The 22,106-nt window shown below is 50.4% G+C and overlaps 1 protein-coding gene across 1 annotated transcript in view; it reads left to right on the top strand.

Moving 5' to 3' along the window:
• The first annotated feature begins 356 nt into the window (after positions 1-356).
• The window catches only part of MARCHF2 (membrane associated ring-CH-type finger 2), a 37,500-nt gene continuing 15,750 nt past the window's right edge, over positions 357-22,106 (top strand). Inside the window, exons 1-3 of the mRNA XM_075776437.1 lie at positions 357-450; positions 13,226-13,443; positions 17,817-18,012. Coding sequence (XP_075632552.1) covers positions 13,268-13,443; positions 17,817-18,012 — 372 coding nt within the window. The 5' untranslated portion in view covers positions 357-450; positions 13,226-13,267. The remainder of the gene's footprint in view (positions 451-13,225; positions 13,444-17,816; positions 18,013-22,106) is intronic.

The raw sequence follows: 22,106 nt of genomic DNA, 5'->3' as shown, positions 1-22,106 counted from the left end.
CCGGGGACACCCGGGGCCCCTCCGCTCCGGGGCAGCCAGCACACGGCACCGGGGACACCCGGGGCTCCGCCGCTCCGGGGCTGCGGCTGCTCGAGGTGCGTGTCCGGGGGCGCGGGGGTGGGCGGGGCCTCTCCCGGGGGGGCGTGGCCGGGCTGGGGCGGGGCGCGCGTGCCCTTGGCCGGGGAGGGGCGGGGCGCGGCCGCCTTGCCGGGATCGCTATTGGCCAGCGGCTGTTGCCAGCGGGGTCGCGTTGAGACGCCGGTCGGGTTCCGCGCGGCCCATTGGATGGGTTGGCGCTGGCGTCAGCACAGTGCGGCGCGGGGATTGGCGGGTGACGGCGGTACCCGCTGCGAGGGCGGGCGGTCGCGGTGGGCGGTGCCCGGCGGCCGCAGGAGCCGGTGATGGGGCGGCGCGCGCCGCGCTGAGGGGCCGCGGGCGCCGGGACCGCAGGTACCGGGCGGGGCGGGGCGGCACCTGCGGGCACCGGGGGCAGCGGCCGGCCCGGCCTGACCCAGCGCTCCGCTCCCGGCCGGGGGCCGTGGCCTGCCCGGGCCGTCCTCTGGTGCGGGGCTGCGGCGTCCCGGGCGGGCCGAGGCGGCCGGGCCGCGGTCTGGTTACCCCGGGGTGGGTGGGGGCGGGGGGAGATGGGGGTCCGAGAGCCCCGACGGGCCGGTCCCCGCCGCGGGGGTTGTCCTCAGCGCCCCCGGTGTCTGGCAGCGTCCCGCCGCCTGCGCTCGGGTGCCGGAGCCGCGCCCCGGGGACGCGCTGCGCCGCGGGATCTCGGGGCGGATGGCCGACCTGGCCGCGGGAGCAGCTGGCGCCGGCCCCGGGCAGCCGTGCGAGCCCCGGGCTTTTTTTATCGAGCGCCCGTCTCCAGCGCGGTGTCCCGAGCCGGGCCGTGAGCTAGCTGGCCTTGCGGTGCCCCGCCGCCCGCTGAAGGCAGAGCTGCGGCCCCTTCTGCGGGGACGGGAGTGGGCCGGCTTCCCTCCATCCCCCCCTTCCCTCCATCCCCCCCTTCCCTCCATCCCCCCCCTCCCTCTCCCAGCCCTGCCAGGAGAAGCCGGGCTGTGCTGTACAAACGTAACCGGGGCGAAGGATGCTGTAGGCCTGGAGGTTTGGAGCAGCAGGTTTTTATACCTGTTCATCAGACCTCATTTCCAGGGGTATAAGTAATTATTAGGAAAAGATTTCTTTCCAAGAAGGTTCCCATGCCTGTTTTTTTCTCCTCTTTTGGAGAGCTACTGGCTCTTGTTCTAATGCATTTTTTTTTGACCTTCGGAGCACTGTGTGGCCTGACAAGGGAGCGTGCTGTCTTGTAGAGCTTGTTACAGAGATTTCCCAAGAGAATGACTTCAGTGTCACAGCAAAACTGAAGAACTTGCTGCAGTTGTGTGCTGGAGCACCAGCTGTCTTCCTCTGTGGCATAAGCTTAGAGTTTGTGATTGATTGACTTTTCTTAAACTGGGACCTATAAATCTCTGTATTTCACTTAAACCAGTTTTCTTGGGACACTTAACAGAGGCCAAACCTGCTTGTTTGTGGGATTTGTCTGAAGGACGAGCCTGTGGCTCGTGTACGGGAAGTTGATTGTGACGCTGGAGGTACTTTTCTCATGGTCTCAAACATTTGCTCTTGTCCTATGAGCGTGTTCTCTATCTGATGGGGAGATAAAAACCAAAAAGCCGTGCGATGGCCTTCGGCTGAGACTTCTCGCTTATCTGGGTAATTGCCTGCACTGTTAGTACCCACAGAAATGGTGCCCACCTAAACGTGGGGTGACGCCTCTGCGCTACGCGGTGCTGCTGCCCCGATGAGAGCTCAGGCTGTTGTGTGACTTGTCCCGTCGGAGGGAGCTGTGCGGAACACGGATTTTACAAGCAGACAGGTGGGGTGTCTCTCAAGTCAGCGTTGCCGATGACTAACTGGAAATGCTAGGGTTAGCCAGAGCAGCTCTGGCTTTTCATTAGGCTTGTTTGCGTTGAGCACGCCGTCCCCGCAACATCCGGAGACGAGGCTGTCCTGCCCTGATGTGTGCGATGAAGATCTGTCAGTGAGGATGGGCTTCTCATCCCACCCAGTGCCTTTGGGCTGGAGGGACTGTTCATATCCCCCTCTCAACCTTCCTGGTTACCAGCCCTCATTTTCCTTGGCACTCTCATTCTCTTGCTCCGCTCTCCTTCCAGCAAACATTTATCTCTGTGTCTTTCCCTTCTGATACCGTTTCTAGCACTTTCTCAACCTTCTTCCAGGTTCTTGTCCAGAACGCCTGTGATGCCACTGCGGTAGGTCAGCCCCGATGGCCACGGCCAGTCCCCTTTATCCACCCTGCTCGTGGGGATGTACAACCCTGCTCGGCTGCCAAGCTCGCACATGCACAGAATAATCCTTTTAACAGCTGGATGTTGGCCTTGTCATTCCAGGGCTTAAGTGTTTGAATACTTTTTTGCATCTCTAAAGGATTATGGAGACAGCTGCAGGGGAGAGTGTTTGGAGGGCTAGAAGAGCCCTGGGTTTCCAGGTGCATTTGAAACTGTGATGGCATGTCACCCTTTGGAAACAGGATTGAAGGCTGGGACTGGAAAATCCTTCTGTCACGTGCACTGTAACAGTGAATTTAATAGCTCCAGCTGAGGACGCAGGGTGTAACTACCCCCAGGCACGTGTAGCGGGGCGTTATGGGGAGCCTACATCAGTAAGGAAGTCTTGACTTTGCCAGGAGTGGGCCAGGTGGCACAGGAGACAGCCGAGTGTGAGCTTAATGTGTATATCATGGGCATTAAATACCAACTGTAAAAACCCACGTTGTCTGTGTGTGGTTAGCTAATTAGCACCACTGGCAGTCTTTAAATGGAAACAGAAAAAAAAAGCAGTGGAACTAACAGTTTCTTATTTCTCTTGTGTTTGACTGCCCTTTTTTTTTTTTTTTTTTTTTTTTTTTTGCTGTGGAATTGCACTGAGGCTGCAGAGTGAGGTCACCCCACGCTGGATGCCAAGGAGACTATGCAGATGAGCAGTATTATAAATGTACTAATTGTAAACAGCTTCTGATGGAGTTCTTGCCTTAACAGATGCTGGAAGAGGGGCTTTCCCATTCTAGGTTATTGGTGCTGGCCCAGATCAAGCAAGTGCAGGACACAATGTTTCCCTGGGAGGAAGTTAGCATAGATTCCTTGAAATGCCATGACCAAAATCAACCCAAAATGCATCCAGCCTAAGCTGGGGAAGTTGAGGCTGGTTATGGGCTCTGAGACTCTGTTAGTCCTGAGGGACTGCTGTAGGTCCTCAGGATGTGACTTCTTGGTACCTCTGCCTGCAGAACTACAACATAAAATGTGCATTTAGGGGCTTTTTTTCAGTAGTGTTTAAAATATCTTGGCTTTTTACACTGAAATCCACAGAACCTTTTCTTAGAAGATGAAGGGAGGAATTAGGCATCCTGAACTATAAACTACAGGATGAGTTTATTTTTCCTCCACTTGACTTTGAGTCAGCTTTGGATATTTGGAGATTTTGGAGTTTCCGTTTTCTAAACTGTTTTTTTTTTCCTCTCCAGATTAAAGTTCATAACTGGTGCGTCTTTTCTGCCCCCCCCCAATCTTATTTACTCTAGTTAACTTATGCTTCTGCGTGCTCTTAGCTCAAACCCCATGAAAGAGAAACGATCTCCGTTTACTTACATTTGTTCCCTTAAAAGCACTTCTAAGTTAGTGAGAAACGGGCACGCTGTGGGTCACTTTTATGTGAAGGAAATGAGCACAGCACCAAATCAATGTGAAGGGTAGGCAAGCAGTTTCCATGAAGTTTGTATAAAATAGCTTTCTCTGGTGCTAAAACCATCAATTAATCCGTGCTGAGGCACAGTTTGTGGTTTATCGAGACAGTGAATGCCACGCATGTGAACGGCACGTTCTCACCTCTCCAAGTCTGGTCTCGTTCTCTTCCCAGCTCCGACTGCAGCAGTGCCATTCCCCGGGGAGGATGCTGTCACGCTCGCTCTGTCTGTGCCGTGTTTGCCGTAGTTAGACCAGGTCGGCTCTAGCTCATCAGCATCGCAGCAACCGATGCAGCTCTGCAGGGAGATGTGGTTGCCCACTCGCCGAGCGCTTGGCTGTTTATCCTGCCGTGTAAAAGCGGGGAAGTCGCTAGCGGGCTTCTTATGGTTTTGGCCACCTTTCCTGGTGGTGGAATATGTCTGTCTACAGCTGTGATGGTTACAGATTGTGAGAGCTCTGAGCACTGATGGAACATGGCAGAATGGCAGAATCCTGAAGGCGTGGACTGACAAAGCGTTTCAGGGCAGGGACTGAACCCTTTGTATCCTCTGGGAAAGCGAACGGCCCAACGGGAGCTGTACTGACCTGCAGCTCTTCCTACCTGTCAGTCGTGCAAACGCATTCCTTGCCCCAGAGCTTGCTAGGACGAGCAGTGTTACAGTTTGGAATCGGTGATTTGTCCCCATTTTCAATCAAAATAGGCATCTGTAAGTTTTCTTCCAGATTTTACGTAGCAGTTCTAACTAAACTTTTCAATTCCTGATCTCACACGAGATGATTATGTGTGGTTAACCTCAAGGGCGGGCATGCTGTAACTGCTCTTGCAATTTTAATCAGTTGTCATGAAGTCAGTGATAGACTGAAGGCAACGTTCTCCTGCTGCTCCCAAAAAGAGGGAACAAGGGGCAAGGAGCAGTACTGGCTTGGCAAACATAAGTACAAACAAATCAAACCTGGTTTTTAAAGCACTTCTCTGCAAACGGGAATGCACCAAGCCCTCCCGGTCTTGGCTTTAACACCCATTTCTTTCTTTGAGGCTTTGAGAGCTTTAGTCCTGTTTCAGCTGAAAGCTGGGTTTAGATTCGAGAGTGGTGGGAGGGAAAAGGTAAACTACAATTCTGCAATGTTCTCAAGTTTTATTTCCTCCGAGATTTTCTTGTACTTGCCTGTAGACAAATCAGTCAAGGCCTGTGTCTCCAGAAGAACTAGAAATGCAGCCTAAGCAAAACACTGCAAACTTAATTGGGAGAGAGGGAGATGCAGCACTGATGTCACTTCAGGACTGAGGAGGGAATTCGTAGCGGTAAGGAGCGGGCAGAAGGGGGACACTGGTGAAATCAGCTAATCCTCTCCTTTGGCTGACCATGGAGAAAGAGGATGCTCTCAGGTGGTGCCCGCTCTGGAGCTCTTCAGATGCTGATGGGTGGTGGGGTCAAAGGCTGTGGTGGTGCCTTTGCTGGAGAGTTCTTTGAGTGCGCTAAAGAGATTGTACAGTGAAATAGCTAGGTTGAAAAATATAAATAGGCAAGTTAAATTCCAGATCAAATATCTGTCTGAAGATCAGCGCGCTGCCTGTTTTCGAGCGGCGGTTGCATGCCGGCCGCACGCCGCTCTCAGCAGTTGGAGCGAGCAGGGCTGCTGCGTGCTGGCAGGCGGTTTGTTCCAGCTCCAGTTTGTCTCCAAGCAGATCGTTATTATTTGTATAACAGTGTAAATGGTGCTTTATAAACCAAGGAGGAGAATGCAAGCTCTTCCTGGCATGGGATTCCCAATCCTGAAATAATGCTTTGCATCCTTCCGAGTAATGCCCTTTGAGGGTCTGACCGGTCCAACGTTGTGCGGGCACTCCTGTGTCGATCTGGTGCATGCATTACTGCTACACTGAAATTGTTTGGGATTTGGGGGGTTTTTTTCTGATGCATTACCCAGAGCTGTAAAATCAATTTGTTCTGAATAAACTGAACCCGCCTGGCAAATGGCTGCATAGGACTAGGGAGCCCTTGAGCTTTGGCATTGCTGCGGATGCTCCCTCTCTTCCAAGGGCAGCGCTCTGAAGCCACGGGGCTGGGAAGCAGGAGTATTCTCGCACTGTTGCTGCTGTTGGGTGCAGAGAGAAATGAGGGGCCACACGGCCCTGGTGCCTTCAGGAGGCAGCGCTGCTAGGCGGGAGCAGGGCAGGGATGTGCTTGCAGGTGCTGGGATGGTTGTTTTCCCCACTGATGGGTAGCACTTCTGCAAGCATTGCTTTGTGGGCATGATACCCAGGTATTTTGCACCCCGGTTCGTGATTTCAATAAAACTTTCAAGTCTAGCTAAGGCATCTCTCTTTCCCTGCAGAAAGAGAGTGATAAAATGCAGAGGGAGGTGGGCACAGGGTCTGTAGGGCTGCATTATGCAGTGCGTTGTGCTGCTGTTCACCTCTAAAAGCTGATTGCTTTTCAATACTCAGAGGAGCGGCAGGTGTTTCTCGTGTCCCAGCTGGTTTTCGGTTGTTTCCTTATGAAACTTGTTATTAAAATGGCTGATTTTTGGTTGGAGATACCCTCCGCAAAGAATTTTCTCCTAATGTTGCAATTCCTTTTTCCAGATGTTGGTAATGAAAGCGCAGTAAACTTTCCTTTCATATGGTCTCATGGCAGATAACAAGTCTCAGAAGATCTGAGATAACTGTTCGTTTTGGCACTCCAGCTGTAACGCACAGCCTGATCCTTCCCAAGTACAGCTTGCAGCAAGAAAAAAAATCATCCTTTAGGCTTCTCATTTTTATACTGATCTCTTTCTCAACATGTAAACTTGAACCTTTTGCTTCTTTTTACATATTGAATAGCATATTGTTACACATTAGGCAACACTTTTCTAAAATAAAGTTTGCCAGTCGCTAGCTTGCCAGTGCTGCGAGACGCAGTGCAGCTACTGCAGAGGTTGATCCAATATGCTGAAAGTTTTGGGGAGGAGGGATGTGCGTGGATGCAGGCTATGGAGAACAACAGCAAATTGATCATGAAGGCTCACCGCAATATTTTATTTTTTTTTTACCATTGGGGAATAGAAGTCAGATCCTGGCAATGTGTCTGGGAAAAAAAATTAATACATCACATTCTGTAGAAGACTGTCTCTTCATCTGTGTTTGGAAAACAAACTCATTTGCCATCAAACCGTAGTCTAAATAGGCAGGACTTCGGAGAGCTTCCAGAATATGCCTAAACAGTGGCTTGGTATAGAGAAGTTTTGATCGTTTGTCCCCAGCAGGAGCCCCGGTAAGCGGAGGCTCGCGTTCCCGTTTCGCTGCTGCCGAGTTCTGTTATTGGAATAGCTGGGAGGCAGCTGAGTCGAGTCCCTGGCAGCGGTAGGTGACGTGCAAATATGACAAAAACAGGAATCCCAAAAGGCTGCTTCCTAGAAGTGTCAAACCTCCTCCTGAGTGTTACGTGGTTAAACTTGGAGAATTTTATGAATGTTTGGAGTAGGCAGGTAAGCCTCTGCGGGCAGCAGCGGTGCTTCGCAGAATCTCAGCCTGTATGTTTGGCTGTTAAAGGTGTAGGAGAAGGTTCCTGGTGTGAAGCTTTGTTACAAGGTTCACAAGCTCCCAGGATGTTGCCCCTTTATTTTTTTTTCTTATTTTTCCCCCCCCCTTGCTTTTTGGGGTTTGTTTTGATCCTATCAGGCTATCCCTGGTGTCCCATGGGTCAGGTCTATCCCATGACCGACTGATTCACAGCATTGCTCCACTGGCGCTGTCTGAAGAGCAAGTTAACGCTGATGTTTTTACAGCACCTCCTTTAGCTTCGACTGTCAACCAAATGTTGCAGGCAAGGCAGGAAATTGAGAAGCTGCCTGGGGAGCAAAATGCTTTCCTGTGTGTTATCTACCAAATTTTAAAATGCTTTAAAAGCTGTTGCGTGACATCAGATCTTATTTTGAGTGTTGCAATATATGTCCTGAAATGCTGTGTCATTTTTCTCACTAGACAGGGCTCATTGCACCCTGACTTCAGGACCGTTGCATTCAGTTGACTTCTGAGCGTATGACTCACGAGATTTCTTCCCAAGTCCTGGACGATGCGAGAGTTGCAGTGAGGTCTCGTAGCAGAATTCCCTTCTCTGTGCCTGAGGGCACATCTCCCAAAGCTTTAGAGCTTTCTTCAGCTGATGGATCAAGTGTGGGCAGATCTGTTACTGGCTCTTCGGGTGCTTTTTGGGTGCTGTGCAGCAGGCGTGCAGGGTAACATTTGGGAGTCAGCTGATGTACAAAATAATGTACTTTTAAAAAAGAACAAAATAATGCTGCGGTCTTCAACTGCAGAGAGTATGTTTAAACAAACAAAACTGAAAAACAAAGCCCTGCAGCAGTTTGGGACCAGTTCTTGGGAGTTTAGTTGTTTTCGTTTTTTTTTTCCTTTAGATTAAACCACTTACGCAACCTTTTAACAGTAGCAGGGAGCACTTGAGGCCACTCATGGCATCCTGCCCGTGCAGCATCTCAGGGTGTGTAGTCACTGTGCGTGTCGGGGTCCGGAGGCCAGAGCTTGCCCTCGGTGATGGGCAGGAGGCGATGTACCCCGCCAGTCGCCCAGAGCTCGGGGCGTACGGGTATACCGGTTAGGCGCTGCAGCCGCCGCCGGCAGTAGGCAGAGCTGGGCGCTGGAAGACGTGTTGCAGGCCTGGGGTTGGACTTGGGCCGTGGAAGGATGTGCGTTAGCTGGATGAGACAGGGTGTGTGGGAGCAGGTGCTTAGATGTGGTGAAGGAAGCAATTCTTTGTACTTGTCTCCATCAAGTAGTTTGTGTTCAGATGATCTTAGGGCCCCAGGATTTGGGAAGTCCAGTTTTTGTGGTGAAAAGGAAAGCACTGATGTTTGGAAATGCCCTTTAGCAACTGAAAACCTTCAGTTCAGTGATGACGTTTGCAGGATCATATGATTAGAAAACACAGTGTCTGCGTACCCAAGTTAGCTAAAATGGATTTGGAAAGCAGGCTGGGTAGCCTTGCTCCTGGGGGTTAAACGTTGGCTTGCGTGAGTGGCAGTCGGAGCTTTGGCGATCTGCACACAGTGAGGGGGTTACTAGCTAAATTGAAGAAAAAAAAAAAAGAAAACAAAAAAGGTACTTATGTGCAGATGGGTGAGTTATGTTGGCTACACAGCTTGGTTATCTCCTGATGGCACTGTAGTGAGGTGCCAAGTCTTGGTTATGGTAATCATGGAAATGGGTTCCTCAGTGAGAGGAACAGACTTAGCCACCGGCAGCCTTGCCAGGAGGTGGGTTTTCTCCTTGGTGGAGATGTTCCAGGGAGCCAGGGAAGTTAATCTATACAGAAGCTGGTGCATATGAGCTGCACCCAAAAAAAGGTAAAGCTGGTTCTAGCTCGCTCTGGATCCTATCAAAGCCTCAGAATTGCTCCAGGGGATTACACCAGGCGAGATATTCATCGCATAGACAGGCCACGAGCAGCCCAGAGGAGCCGTGACCTGCACCTAACAGTTCGCCTGGGATTGTTTGGCCTTAGCCTTTCCTGTTGTCTTTCTCATCTTGACAGTGGCTTTTCTCTTTGTGGCTTTGATCAAGGTCGTCACCTGGCCTGCGATGGTTTCCCTGTCTGGGAGAAATAACTGCAAAATCTAAATACGCAGAACAGAGCTGGAGGACCCTTTAGCTCCTTGTCTTCTGCTTGTTCCTGCTGGGCATGTCAAGCTGAAGGACGGGAGATTTAGATGAGATATTGGGGAGAAATTCTTCCCCGTGAGGGTGCTGAGGCCCTGGCACAGGTTGCCCAGAGAAGCTGTGGCTGCCCCTGGCTCCTTGGCAGTGTTCAAGGCCAGGTTGGATGGGGCTTTGGGCAACCGGGGCTAGTGGAGGGTGTCCCTGCCCATGGCAGGGGGTGGCACTGGATGGGCTTTGAGGTCTCTCCCAACCCAAACCACTCTGGGATTCTATGTCTTCTGGATGGAGAGCAGCGGCCCAGCCCGATCTTTGCAATCTTGAGCTGTTCAGTCATTTGAGGGAGTTTGGAACCCCCTGTTGCCCTTTGGATGATGTAAACTGGATCACATATCTCGTTGCAATGCTCGAAGACTGACAAGCGGGATATTTTGCTGGTGTGTTTTGCATAGGCTGCGTCGCAGGCAGGATGCTGCACCAGCACTGCGGTCTCCGCCTCGGAGCAGCGAAGATGCACTAGCAGCTCTTTGAGGAACCGGCTCATCTCGTGCACATGTTTGAGTTTTGGAGTCCTAGTGCATAACTCGCTCTTCTGAGCCAACTTTCCACAAACAGAGTTTGTTTTTCTTCAATTTGAGTAATCTCTACAAACTTGGCCCTTTATATCCTGGATCTGCTCAGAAGCTGAGGATACAAAATGTTTCTGAGAAGAGACTTCTGATTTATTTGCTCATGTCTAACTGTGGCAGCAGAGGGGGGATATTGATAATAAACCTAATGTCTCAGAGACTTTTTTTTTTTTTTGTAAAAATGAGAACAAGAAATTATCCCCAAGGAATGGGCTCAGAAATCACAGCTGCCAAGAAAAAAAAAGCAGCATGTGGCTCAAACCAGCTGTTTGGGTCTTGATTCTGACTCCTGAGTTTTTGGTGTTTCTGCTGTAACGTTGGGTTTGGGTTCGATGAGCTGCTGACGGTTGTGAGAGGAGGCTGCGTGTTGATGAGCTGAGCCTTTAGGGAGCCAGGAAAGGGACTGGCTTGGCTGTACACTGTGGTTCATGTTCAGCTGGGTATGAAATTGGAACTGGAGTGCACTGCAGATGTTATCTTTGGATTTCAGTTACTTCCTCACTAACTGTATCCATGAAAATCATACTGCTTTTCCTTTGTATTTGCTGAATCGCATGAGTCAGATATTAAAGTGGTGACTTCAGGTTCCACCCTGGGATGGACCCCGACAAGGAAATGCCAAATAACTTGTAACAGAAAACCACGCGTTTCCTGATGGACGGCAGGGTGGCGATTCCCTTTCAGCCCTGAATAGGGCTGCCAGGGCGAGGACACGGAGCTGCCTCTATCTGTCAGATGTGGAGCACAAAGAGCCTCAGTATAAATACTCCCAGGACACAGGGAGTGAGAGCAGTTTTATTCCAATACGCAAAATAGACCTTTTTCCTCTGGACTTAAAAATAAACAACATTTTGGCTGAACAAATGGAACCGACGTTTTTATTAAAAGCATGTATCTGCTCATGCCTGGTTCAGTAAGAGGCTTTTAAAACTGAAAGAACTCCTTAACTTGCAAAACAGCTGACTTAAGTCATTCCAATGGCATTTATCATCTTACTTTTTGCTCCTTAAGTTGGGAGAGCTTGTAGCCTTTTTTTTTAGAGGAGAGCAGTAAGTAAAGTGGCTCTAACCTTGTGTGTTCTTTGCCCAGGTGGAGAGAGAGGCTGAGTCAAGGCAATGCTGAGTCTAAGTTCATTTTCAAGTTGATGGAAAGATTCGATGGGATTGACCTGCCCACGAGCTCAAGCTTATTCCTGTTCAGATGTGGAGGAAGGATTAGAGATAGTTATGAAGAGCAGCTTTAATAAAGACTTTAGAAACTTTTCTACTAGAAATTAGAAAATATTCTGTAACTTGAGGGGATGTTACCAGAGTTGGGGTTGGTTACCAATGAGGTGCTCTCTCCCTCTTGAACACGTTCACCACGAAGGGAGCCATCCTGACAGATGAAGCCCTTGGTTGTGTAAGAGTTGCTTAATTTCCAAGACACAAAGGAACACTTGTGCTTACCCAAATCATTGTTTTCAGGCCTTCAATGATCACGTTCTCGTACTGGCTTTTTGTTTTCTTCCTCTGTAGTCAGGCCAAGCCTCTAAGCAGGAACAAGCCCTTATTTTCTTTAGCTGTTTTAGTTTGATTTAGGCTTAGCTGAACCTGACGGAACTACAGTTTCATGGGAATGTTTGACTCCTGTTGTGCACAGAGATCAAGAAACAAAAAAGCGTTTTCTTGGAAGGGATGGCGAAGGTTTGTTTGCCTGCTTCTACCTCCAGGAGACAGAGATTGAAGATTCTCCCCCGCACGCCCTAAATTAAACAAACCTAATTCTTTTCATAATTCTTCTTTGGTAAGTTTTGGGGTTGGGGTTATTTTTGTTTGGTTGCTTCCCCTCAAAAAAACTTTTATCCTTTTCATTGCTTTCATTTGAACTTCTTTTCTGGGTTTGTTTCTCTCTTGAAATCCATCCACCAGGATGAGACACCATTCCAGCTATGATCCCAGCAGTACTGGTGCACAGGGATTGCTGTGCGTGCCTTACATAAGGCAGTCCTGTTTACAGACACAAGGATTTTGGTCTTTACCAGCAGTACGATGTTGTTGGCTTGTGTTCAGCTTGTGACTAATTGTAACCCCAGCTCTTTATTTCTGCACGGCTGCCTCTTAGGGACCAGGCTAAAGGAGATTGGAGAAAATGGGATTTTTCTGAATCTGCACAGCGTGCCTGTCTCTGGGGTTGAGATAACCCCTGCCAGGGAGGAACACAGCTTTTGCTGGCAGCTTGGGTGAGCGGCTGCCTTCCCTCAAAGGCAGAGAGCTCTCCCGTCTGCACGTGGCTCATCTGAGCCAGCTCCCAGTTTGTCACGTCGGGCTTTTTCTCTGCATCTTCTCCCCGATTCTTGCATTCGCTGCTTGTTCCTTGTCCTCTCTTTGCTGGGTAAATTGCAGAGTTGCTGACACCGTGATGGTGTGCTTTGCTGTTTGCGTGTGGCTGTTATAAAAATCACGATTGGTCTGAAATGTTGAAAGGCAAAGGAGGAAAACCAGCCCGCTGCCCTTTCCGTGGAGCTCTGGGAGGATTTTCAATGCTTTTGGGTGGTTAATACCCGCACGATGGGACATACCACATGGGATGCGCAAATGCAAGTGCGTGCGTTTCTGTAAATAAATTTAAAAAAAATGGAAAACCAAAAGCAAGGGGGGAGCCTTTTGGGTTTGGTGGATAGGCTTTAAAGGTGCTCGGAAAGCACCTGAATGTTCTGGGAGGAGGGCATCCCTGAACCGAGCAACGCCAAGTGGTTTAAGTGCCGTGTTCAGGTGAAACTTTGCGGCTGTTATGGAGCGTATGAACATGCGTTTTCAGGATGGCTCTAGCCAGAACGACATGGGCCCATAGGGCTTCTGGTTGCCCTCCCCTTCTCTGCGTCAGCACGTTCGGTTTGAAAGGCTTCGTCGGGTTAAAGGGTGGGTACCAGGAATTCTCTCTGGGAAAGGCAAATTTGCAATTCTGACGCTAAATTATGTAAGTAGGACACTTGGAGCCTTAATTTTATGGTAAGGCAGCCTCACAAAGCCTATTAAAGGGGACAGAAGACGAGCAAAACCTGTGGTTGGTGGGGCCCCGAGGTGCTGCCAGCCAAGCGGGGCTGGAGGAGGGTGGCAAGGGGGGGGCTCGCGCCCTGGCCGGGCGGTCTGGGATACCGGGCCCTCACCACGGTGCCGTTCCCGCAGGTCTCTGTGCCGGTCCCCGGGATAGAGGAGCCCGGAGCTGCCATGACGACGGGCGACTGCTGCCACCTCCCCGGCTCCCTGTGCGACTGCCCGGGAAGCGCCGCCCTCTCCAAGTCAGTGGAGGACTCCGACATCGGTCGCCCGCAGTACGTCACGCAGGTCACCGCCAAGGATGGACGGCTCCTCTCAACAGTGATCAAAGCACTGGGCGCACAGAGGTAAGGCTGCTTCAGGGAAGGGCCTTGGGATGACTGCATCTGGGCTTTTTTTTTTTGTGCCTCTAGGGGTTGAGGGAGACAACAAAGTCTTGTTTGTGAAGGAGTTTGCCAGGGCGCTTATATTAAGTGCGAATCCTCGATAGCCAGATGCTTCCCAGGCCCGTGCGCTCTTTGCGGGAGTTCACACCGGTCGCGTGTGCTGGTGGACTGGGACTCGCGTGTCCATCCAAACCCCCCAAGGCCCGCGGCCGCTCCAGCGTGAGACAGCACAAGTGACCTCTTGCCGTGTGCCTCTGCCAAGTCCTGGCTGAGCAGCAGCGAAGGTGGGACGCCATGCTAGCAAGGGCAGCGTGCTGTTCATGGAGATGATTTAAGGGCTGAAAATGGAACACAGCCCCTGTTCCAAGATGGTCATGGAGCAAAGGCATGGTGTCGATTGGCAGCCCCAGGGAAAGGAGGGAGTTTGTGTTGCAGGAACTGCAGTGTTCAGCTATTGCTGGAGGGGACGTGTGGCAGCTTCACTCGCTCAGGCTCTTCCCCGTGTGACTTCTCATCAAGTATTTTGAGCAGCTTCCAGAGCAGAGGATGCTTGACAGCATTGTTCAGTCCAGGTAGTGGGACTGGTCACATTGTGTGTTCAAATCCTATCTGAACTGCTTTTATTTTTTTCGATTAATTTGGCCAAATGTTGATGAGGTGTGAAAGCGGTGACTGCAAACGTGGGGGAGAAAAGCAGGAAGGCTAGATGAGAACTGAGGCGAACATAATTGCTGTATCTAGCAAATGTGAGTCAGGTCAATAAAAATGTGAGGGGAACTGAGCTTGCTCTCTGACAGCAGATAGCTTGGTCGAGAAGTTGTGCAACCCCTTAAAACTTGTGGAGGTGTAAAAATTGGGTGGTGAAGCTGCCTGGCATTACAGGTTAAAACAAACCCAACAGGATTCCTCACCAAGTGAGTATCTTCATGGGACACCAGTTTGTTTTGGTGGGGGTGGGTTTCAGTCTCTCCCTTGTCGTCAGCACTTAGCAAAGTGAAGCCAGGAGCAGCGTGACTGTACTGGAAGGTTGAATTAGTGAGATGGTCTCTACAGCCTGCTGGAAAACGGTCTTTGAGGGTGTATCATGTAGGAGTGTGACCAGGCCCCCTCTACCTCTGGATAGGAAGGAAGGAAAATGGAGTCTGATAAGAATTTTTTTTTCTCGCACTGTCAGCAAATTTTTTCCTTCTGGATTGTTTATTGGTAGCCAAGGTTATATTAATGCGCTGGAAATAATGAAACTTCTCAAACAGGAAGAGAACAGATGAAATATCTTACAGATGCTTTTCTTAGGAAAAAACAGACGCATGAGAGTACTGGAGGCTTGGGTTTTTTTGGTCTGTCCCTGTCACTAATGCTGTGTGAGCGGTCTGTAATTGTGTCATTCTGATACAGCACTGGGCTTTATGGCAATAAAGGTTCAGAATCATCAAATAATTCAGACTGGAAGGGAATTCTGGAGGACATCTGGTCCAGCCTCCTCCTTTCAGAGCAAGGCCAACTTCAAAGATGGATCAGTCTGCGCAGAGCCTTGTCTGATGCAGTTTTCACTCTCTCCAAGGATGGAGTTTTCCACCAGCTCTCCGGATTCCTGTTGCAGGGATTGTCCCAGCTGAAGAAACCCCCTAAATAAAAGGCCTGTCAAAATGAGGAGAGAACAAGGGTCAGTGGTGTACCAGTGATGTTCAGCAGAGAGAAAGGGATGGTGCAGTGAGTGTACATGGCTTCACAGCCCTAAATATGATTAAAAAGTCCAATTGGGATGAAACCTGCTAAACATTGAGTTGAAAGTGGTAGAGATCTCCTATGGTGCACCAGGGAGAGGAATCTTGCTTCTCCTTCAGTGAGCTGACATGTGCTTTCTTGCTGGCTCTTCCCTTCACGTCCCACCAATGTTTTTCCCCAGTACACTCCTTTTCCTTGCACTGTTTCTGTGTCTTGCTCTCTGTTTTGTCTGGTTGTGCAAACTAATGGAAGTAGCGCTACTGCTTTTGAAGATTGCAGATTGCTTGTTCTGACTGTTGTGTTGCAATCCCACAAACTTCTTTTGCAGCCAGGGGTTTATTTTTAAAGTCAGAATAGCAGTGGAGTATGGGATCCGTGTGGCTTTTATACTGCCAGCAATATGTGAAAAAGGTGATAGCTGATATAGCCCACCTGGATTTCAAGAGGGCATGCAATAGGGTCTGTCTTTGAACTAAAGATGTTCCTTTCTCACCTTCCCTCCCACCCCCAAATCTGTGCAACTGTGGGTGTAAGAGAATAGTTGTTGTGTGAAAGAAATGGCTGATTGTAAGGTGGGAAAGAAGTGAGATACTCGTGAGTGGCTCTTTTTCACGGTCCAGGGAGGGCAGCCCTGCACTGAGCCTCTGCTGTCCAGCGTTTTCTTCCTAAATGATCTTGATGATGAACAGCGAACACTGAAGAGATGTACTGAATTGCTGAGAATAGCGATCTTTGATGTCTAGAGCCGTTTGAGGTTTCCCAGGGAGCACAAGACATCCTCGTTATGGGCTGGCAGATGTGGCACAGGGCTTCTAGGAAACCTGTGCCTTCGGATGCCAGCTGGGATGCCCTTGGACCTAAAATGGCACTAGACCGTCTGAGTTTAGGGAACTGAACGTTTTTGGAAATGATTGCTGGCTGAAATAATGGTTGCAGTTCAGTGTGCAATGATGCAGATGAAGAACATCAGTCCAGGATTTACATATGTGTTTGTGGGTTTGGAGGAAGGAGATCTTGGGTACGTGGCAGTTATGTGCAGCAGTGACCAAAAGGCAAAGAAGGTGCTAAGATTTAGGGAAGCAATGAAGAACAGAACACAGTCACTGGTGTGCCTGCATCTTGAAAACTGTAGCTCTGGTCCCTGCAGCTCTGAAAGGGTGTTTTAGAAATGCAGGAGGTAGAGGAAAGGGTAGTGAAGGTGATCAGAAAGGTGGATGTGTTTCTGTCTAAGGCATGGCTGAATAGGCTAGGACTCTTCTGCTCATGAACGAGGTGACTGAGCAGGCTATGATAGAGGGCTGTAAGTCTGGGGGTGTGTGGAAAACATTGTCTTTTACGGGACAAGAATTAGGGGATAGTACGCAAAACAAGAAAATGAGATGTTTCAAGTGAAAAGGACTTGGCTCGTGCAGCTAGAGAAAGTCCTTGCTACAGGAGGACACGGGATGCTCTGAGTTTACGTAGGCACAAAAAAAATGACTTTAGTCTGTGATGGAAATTTGTCAAATGAATCGATACATCTGATACACCTGAGCTAACGGTTGCTGGGCGCTGGAGCAGTAGCACTAATAGTCCGCAATCAGCGGCACCAGTTAGAGGTGTGAGGGAATATCTTGGGAATAAATGGGTGATCTGAGAGCGACCTGCAGTGCAGGCCTCCTGTGGGGACGGTTGCAAGTGTCTCTGAAAGTGTTTGACACTTCCCTTGATAAGCATCTCTGGTTCTGTGAGGTCCCAAGAGAGCAGATCTTGAGCATGATCAAAGAGATTTGATTCTGTAGTTGAAACTTCTAGCCGAGGAGGGGGTAAGAAGTGGTGGTGGTGGTTGAAGCACCAAAGCATTTCTGCGGCCAAAGGCCCGGATGCTGTAGAATGGTTCTCTGCGTGGCGGCGTGCAGGTAGGATGCTGAGTTACTGCACTGTGATGGGCAGAGGGTTTGTATGCTGAGAACTTCATCTGGGTGACTGCTTGCCATGAAACATGTTGTGTCCTTGGAGAGCTGAGCTTCCAGGGTCGATGTGGTTGTGTCTTTAGATATTGCTGTGCCTTACGCAGTTACTGCTAAACCCAGGATGTAGAGCAGAGGTGGGGTGAGAGTGGGTAGGCGATTTGGTAAATGTGATTATGATTGCAAACCTCTCGAGTGGCTCCAGGTGGCTGGGGACATGCTGTGACTAGCAGGGAGCATCCAGCTTCGCTTCGGGCTTCTGGATTTGCATCAGTGCTTTGGGGTTGGTTTTGGGTCCGGTGTCAGCCTCTCTGCCCGCTGTGAGCGGAACTGGAGACTGTGGGATGCGTGCTGCGGTCACTTCTGTGGCCAGCTGAGCTGGCCAGGCCAACATGCCAGCTTCTCTTGGGTGGTGGTGTGCTCGTCAACACGGCTTCCAGATTTTACTGGCCTAAAGTGTCCTGGGCACCTCCACGGTCCCCTGAGACTGGCTTCTCGCTGCAGCAGGCTGCTTTGGAGAGTCGCAGCGTGCCTGGCGTGATCTGCCTGCTGTGCCTGCACCCTGCTGGGGCTTGGTGGGATCAGACCCCGTTCTCCAATGTGGCTGTATCGTTCTGCCTGCTCTGACCGTGATTTCATTCTGTTTGTCTGCCTCTTTAGTGACGGTCCCATCTGTCGAATCTGTCATGAAGGTGGAAATGGGGAGGGACTGCTTTCCCCGTGTGACTGCACAGGAACACTGGGCACCGTGCACAAGAGCTGCCTGGAAAAATGGTTATCCTCCTCCAACACAAGTTACTGTGAGCTCTGCCACACAGAATTTGTTGTAGAGAGAAGACCGAGACCTTTGACAGAGGTACCGCTTTCTGCCTGCTTCACTTTTATTTCCTTACCATTTGAGAGAAAATGACTGATTTGCCCTGCTGTCCTTGTGGTTCTTGCTGTCTCCTCCTCCTCGCAGTACCTTAGTACTCACAAAGAACAATTTGTGTAGAGAGTTCATCACTTGGTCTGATAAGAGACTTGTAGTTGCAGTAATGATGTTTGGGGCACCTCTCACCTGTGAACCCCCCACGTGCTACCTAGCAGTGGCAGGCTGAAGGACTACGGAAAACGTTGCCCTTGTAGATAGACTTTAATGCCTGAGCATTGAAATGCAAAGGTCACCACACGACTGACTGAAATACGAAGCCCTCAGAAATATTCGCTTTCCTGTTAGTTTTAATCTTATCTCACAGTGTTACATTAGCGCAGCTCTCTTGCATGTGACTTCCCTGCCATGTTCTGCTCTGAAAAGTGTGATGTGGCGATTGCTGGTACTGTTCATAAAAGACCCGTCCTCCCTTGACTAATACTGATGTGTGCTTCGAAGCCTTTGGGTCTTGCTTCTTCACGCTGAGCTGTGCTGCCCTGCCGCTGCCCTGTGTTCCCCCCAGTCGAAGGAGAAAGCAGGGCATGGCTCAGCCAGTCCTTATGTTCCTCTTTGCATTGACCGTAGAGGGACCAGGTTCCTGATGGGGCCATGGGCCTCCCAGAGTTGGAAGGTACAGTCCAGGCTCTGGCTGGTGGGTTGGGTTGGTTTTATCACAAGGCGGTTTGCTGTGCTCACATTTCAGACTTCCTTCGGCCGCACCATTTATAGCAACTGCCTGTAATGAAGCTTTTTACATGTGGGAAACAAAGGCAGCTCGGACCAGACCATCTTCTGACCTCAGAATTCAAGCGTACATCCCCAAAGAGGAATAAGTAAATCAGTGAGTTATAGTACAAAAGGCTGCAACTGCTTTAGAAGGTGGTTTGATCTCTCTAAATATGAGAGAGTTGCGTTGGCAGGCGAGCAGGAGATGTTAATATGGCTACTGTTTCTGACGGTGCTGCAGGGCCGCGTAGGAGGATGTTGCTGGCGCACCCGAGGCCCAACAAAGGGAGACGGAGGTCCTGCAGCCCTCGCTGCCTGTACCCTGTTCAGACCCCGTTACCTCCAGGCAGGCTCTTCCCTGTGTCAGCTCGCTCCTAGGCTGGGGCCTTCACTCAACACAGTGTGCAACTGCAGAGAAGCATCAGTCTGCAGGTGGGGATTTACAGTTAGCAGTTTTGGGAGCCCCCCAGTCCTGCAGCCATCAGCAATGAGAGAAGTGGGAAAGCATCATCTGGAGACGCTACTGCAAATACTCCATTTCTTTGTGTGCACCCTGTCCCTGCAGGGTTTTTCATCCCGTGCCTCCCTCCCTGGCTGTGCTTGCACTACGGCACATAGCTCTGGGTTTTTCAGAAGTTACTTTTCCTGTTGATGGCGTTTCAAACCAATGCAGGGCGGTGCTGCTGCTGCACTGTCATCGGGGAGGCTGCAGGAGGAGGTCTGTGAGCTGCTTCTTAACAACGGACTCCTGTTACCTGCCAGCTGTCGGAGGTTTGTCGGTGCCCGCCACCAGAAGTGTATGTGTGGGGTTAATTCTGGTTTGTAACGGTGACTGTTCTCGTCCCCTCTCTCCTTCCCCTCGCTCCATCAGTTAGATTAAAACCGAGTCAGAATTGCAATTCTGAGATGCTTTTCCCATCTCTGCGTTCCCATCGATTCTAGAGGTTATTTCCTTTCCCTTCCCACCTCCCTCTGGAAACAGGACCTGCCCTCTCCTACTCCCTGCAGTCTCCAGCTCTCCTTCTCACACTCCCATCTCCTCTGGGTGCCCAGCGAGCCTTGGGGGGGGGGAAAGAGCCCCCCAACTGGGGAAGGATTCAAGCTTCAGTTTGCAAAATTGATATTCAGTTTTAATGATTGTTTAATTTACAACTGGCTGTCATTGACTTGACAGCCCCAAAGAGAAGAAGGCTTTAGACTACAGTGCTAAACCAAACTATGTATTTAGCACAGCAATTTGTGAGAGAGCATTACATCAGCCGTTAGTGCTGTCTGAGTCTTATTGCTTTTCCCCCAGCTGCTAAAACATATAAAATGGCTCTTTGACCAAAAACTCTCAAATGGGTGTTTCAGAGGTTGAAAACCACTGCTTTAAAACATTTGGGAAGGGCTGTGTCTTGGCTTTGAGGACACACTGCAGGCAAGCCCAGTAACAGTGAGCTCGCTAGGACTTACGCGGGCCAAAACTTTGAGTGCAGGTTTCAGATGTTTTAGCTTAAGAGCTAGTGAAGTATTCATGCCCAGAAACAAACATGTGGAAGTGCGTTTAGCCATAGTTCACAGATGCTATAGCACCTCATAACAAATACAGGCTTAGAAAACTGCATACTTGAACGAAAGCTCAAAGGCCAGCGTATATTGGAGGAGTTTCTCCTCTGACACCGACGTCTGTGGCTCCAGCAGGCAAGAAGAGCTTGCTGGGACAGCATGACAGAAAAGTCATGGGTCCTCTGTGCATCACCTTGTCTGTACCCCAAGGTGAATGAGTGAGTAGCCTGGGACAATCAAATTTTAATTCCTGTTGAAATTTTTGAAGAGCCCCTCTGAACTGGAGCCTGTAAGCGTATGGTGACCAACACAGAATCTGTGAGTGTTGAGAGGTGATGGGTGGGCAGCATTTAATCAGCCTCAAATGCCTGTGTTTTCAGAGAGGAATAGACCCCTCGAGCTGTTACTGATAGATGTCAAAGGCTTTGGGACGTGAATTATTTGTTACTTCTCATGTTTGGGTACTGTCTGTGAGCCCAGTGAAGGGGATGATCTGCCCGGTTCTGGTGTCTCCTGTATCTGCTAGGGGACCAGCTTGCATAAAGTGCTGGTGGTGCCCTGTGAGTTTGGGGGCCGGTAAGCACCTGACGGAAAGTCACCGGTTAGCCGGTGAGAGTGATCCCTGCCGTAGAGCAGAGTCTACCATGCAGCTCACCATCATCATACAGCCCTAGGGCAATTCCCTCGCCTGCAGTTCACTGACAACACTCTTTCTCCCTGGCTTGAGGAGCAGCTTGTAGCCTGGTTTAATAAATCCCACGGTAGCAGCCTGCTCTTGCTCTTCCCCAGGGGCCAGCAGCGCTTCCCCACCACGCAATGAAGCGCTGCGAGTCCGGCATGAGCCGTGCTGAGCAGCGTGGGTGCTGCGGCTGAGGCGCGCGGGTGTGCCGGGTCTCCGTACAACGCGGTTCAGCCGATCGGCACGTGCGCTGCGTACCTGGCACGTCGCGAGCGGAGGGCTCCTGCTAGAGCAAAATGGCTCCCCTGGCTGGAAGGACCGCCTGGTTTTGTGGTACTGCTTCCACCAGGCTGTACAACGCTCTGATCCCTGCCTGGGGTCTGGGGAAAACATCCTGGAGTTCAGTTTCTCGTTTTCCTTGGGAATTGTTATAACCGCTCTGAGCTTCTGCACCACCACGATCTGTGCTTGTCAGAAGTAGTGACAGCGGGCGTTCTTCGCCACATGACATCTCCTTGGGCTTTTTGCTCACTTAAAGGCCAACTTCCAGAACTTGGCCGCTTTCAGAAGCGCGCCCGCTGTTAGCAGAGGCTCTGCCCTTAGCGCAGAGCCCTTCGGAAAGAGCTGATAACCGCTTCGCCGGCTTGCTGGCACTTTGCATTAATACCCTCTGTCTGCAGTCTGGTGTAATCTCATCCCCACACCAGATTGGGCTGAAACTCTTCACCGGAGAAGAGAGAATTGTCATCCCCAAGTTGTTCATCTCTTTCTGAGAAGAGGGCTAGGGAAAAAGGCTGCTTAGTCATTTAAAAATGACACAGTTCCCTCAGCCTTCTTATCTGGGAAATTCTCTGCTCCTTGGCTGCGAGGAGGGGCGGGCAGCGTTTTGAAACTTTTGGGGAAGTGTTGCTCACGTGTGAGTGTGCTGTTTAGTAGCTCTGATGAAAATCTGCTGTTCACCAAGTAAAACTGGGGAGTCAAAATAGAAATAAGTGAGCAGAGGAGGACAAATGGGATGGAGACTAGGACCGGGAACGATGTGGGACCATGCTTTATGGCAGTGGCGTTGGTGAAAGGGTATGTC

The sequence above is a fragment of the Balearica regulorum genome, chromosome 26 (genome assembly GCF_011004875.1).
Source record: "Balearica regulorum gibbericeps isolate bBalReg1 chromosome 26, bBalReg1.pri, whole genome shotgun sequence".
Taxonomy (NCBI): domain Eukaryota; kingdom Metazoa; phylum Chordata; class Aves; order Gruiformes; family Gruidae; genus Balearica; species Balearica regulorum.
This window is presented reverse-complemented; position numbering and strand designations above follow the sequence as displayed.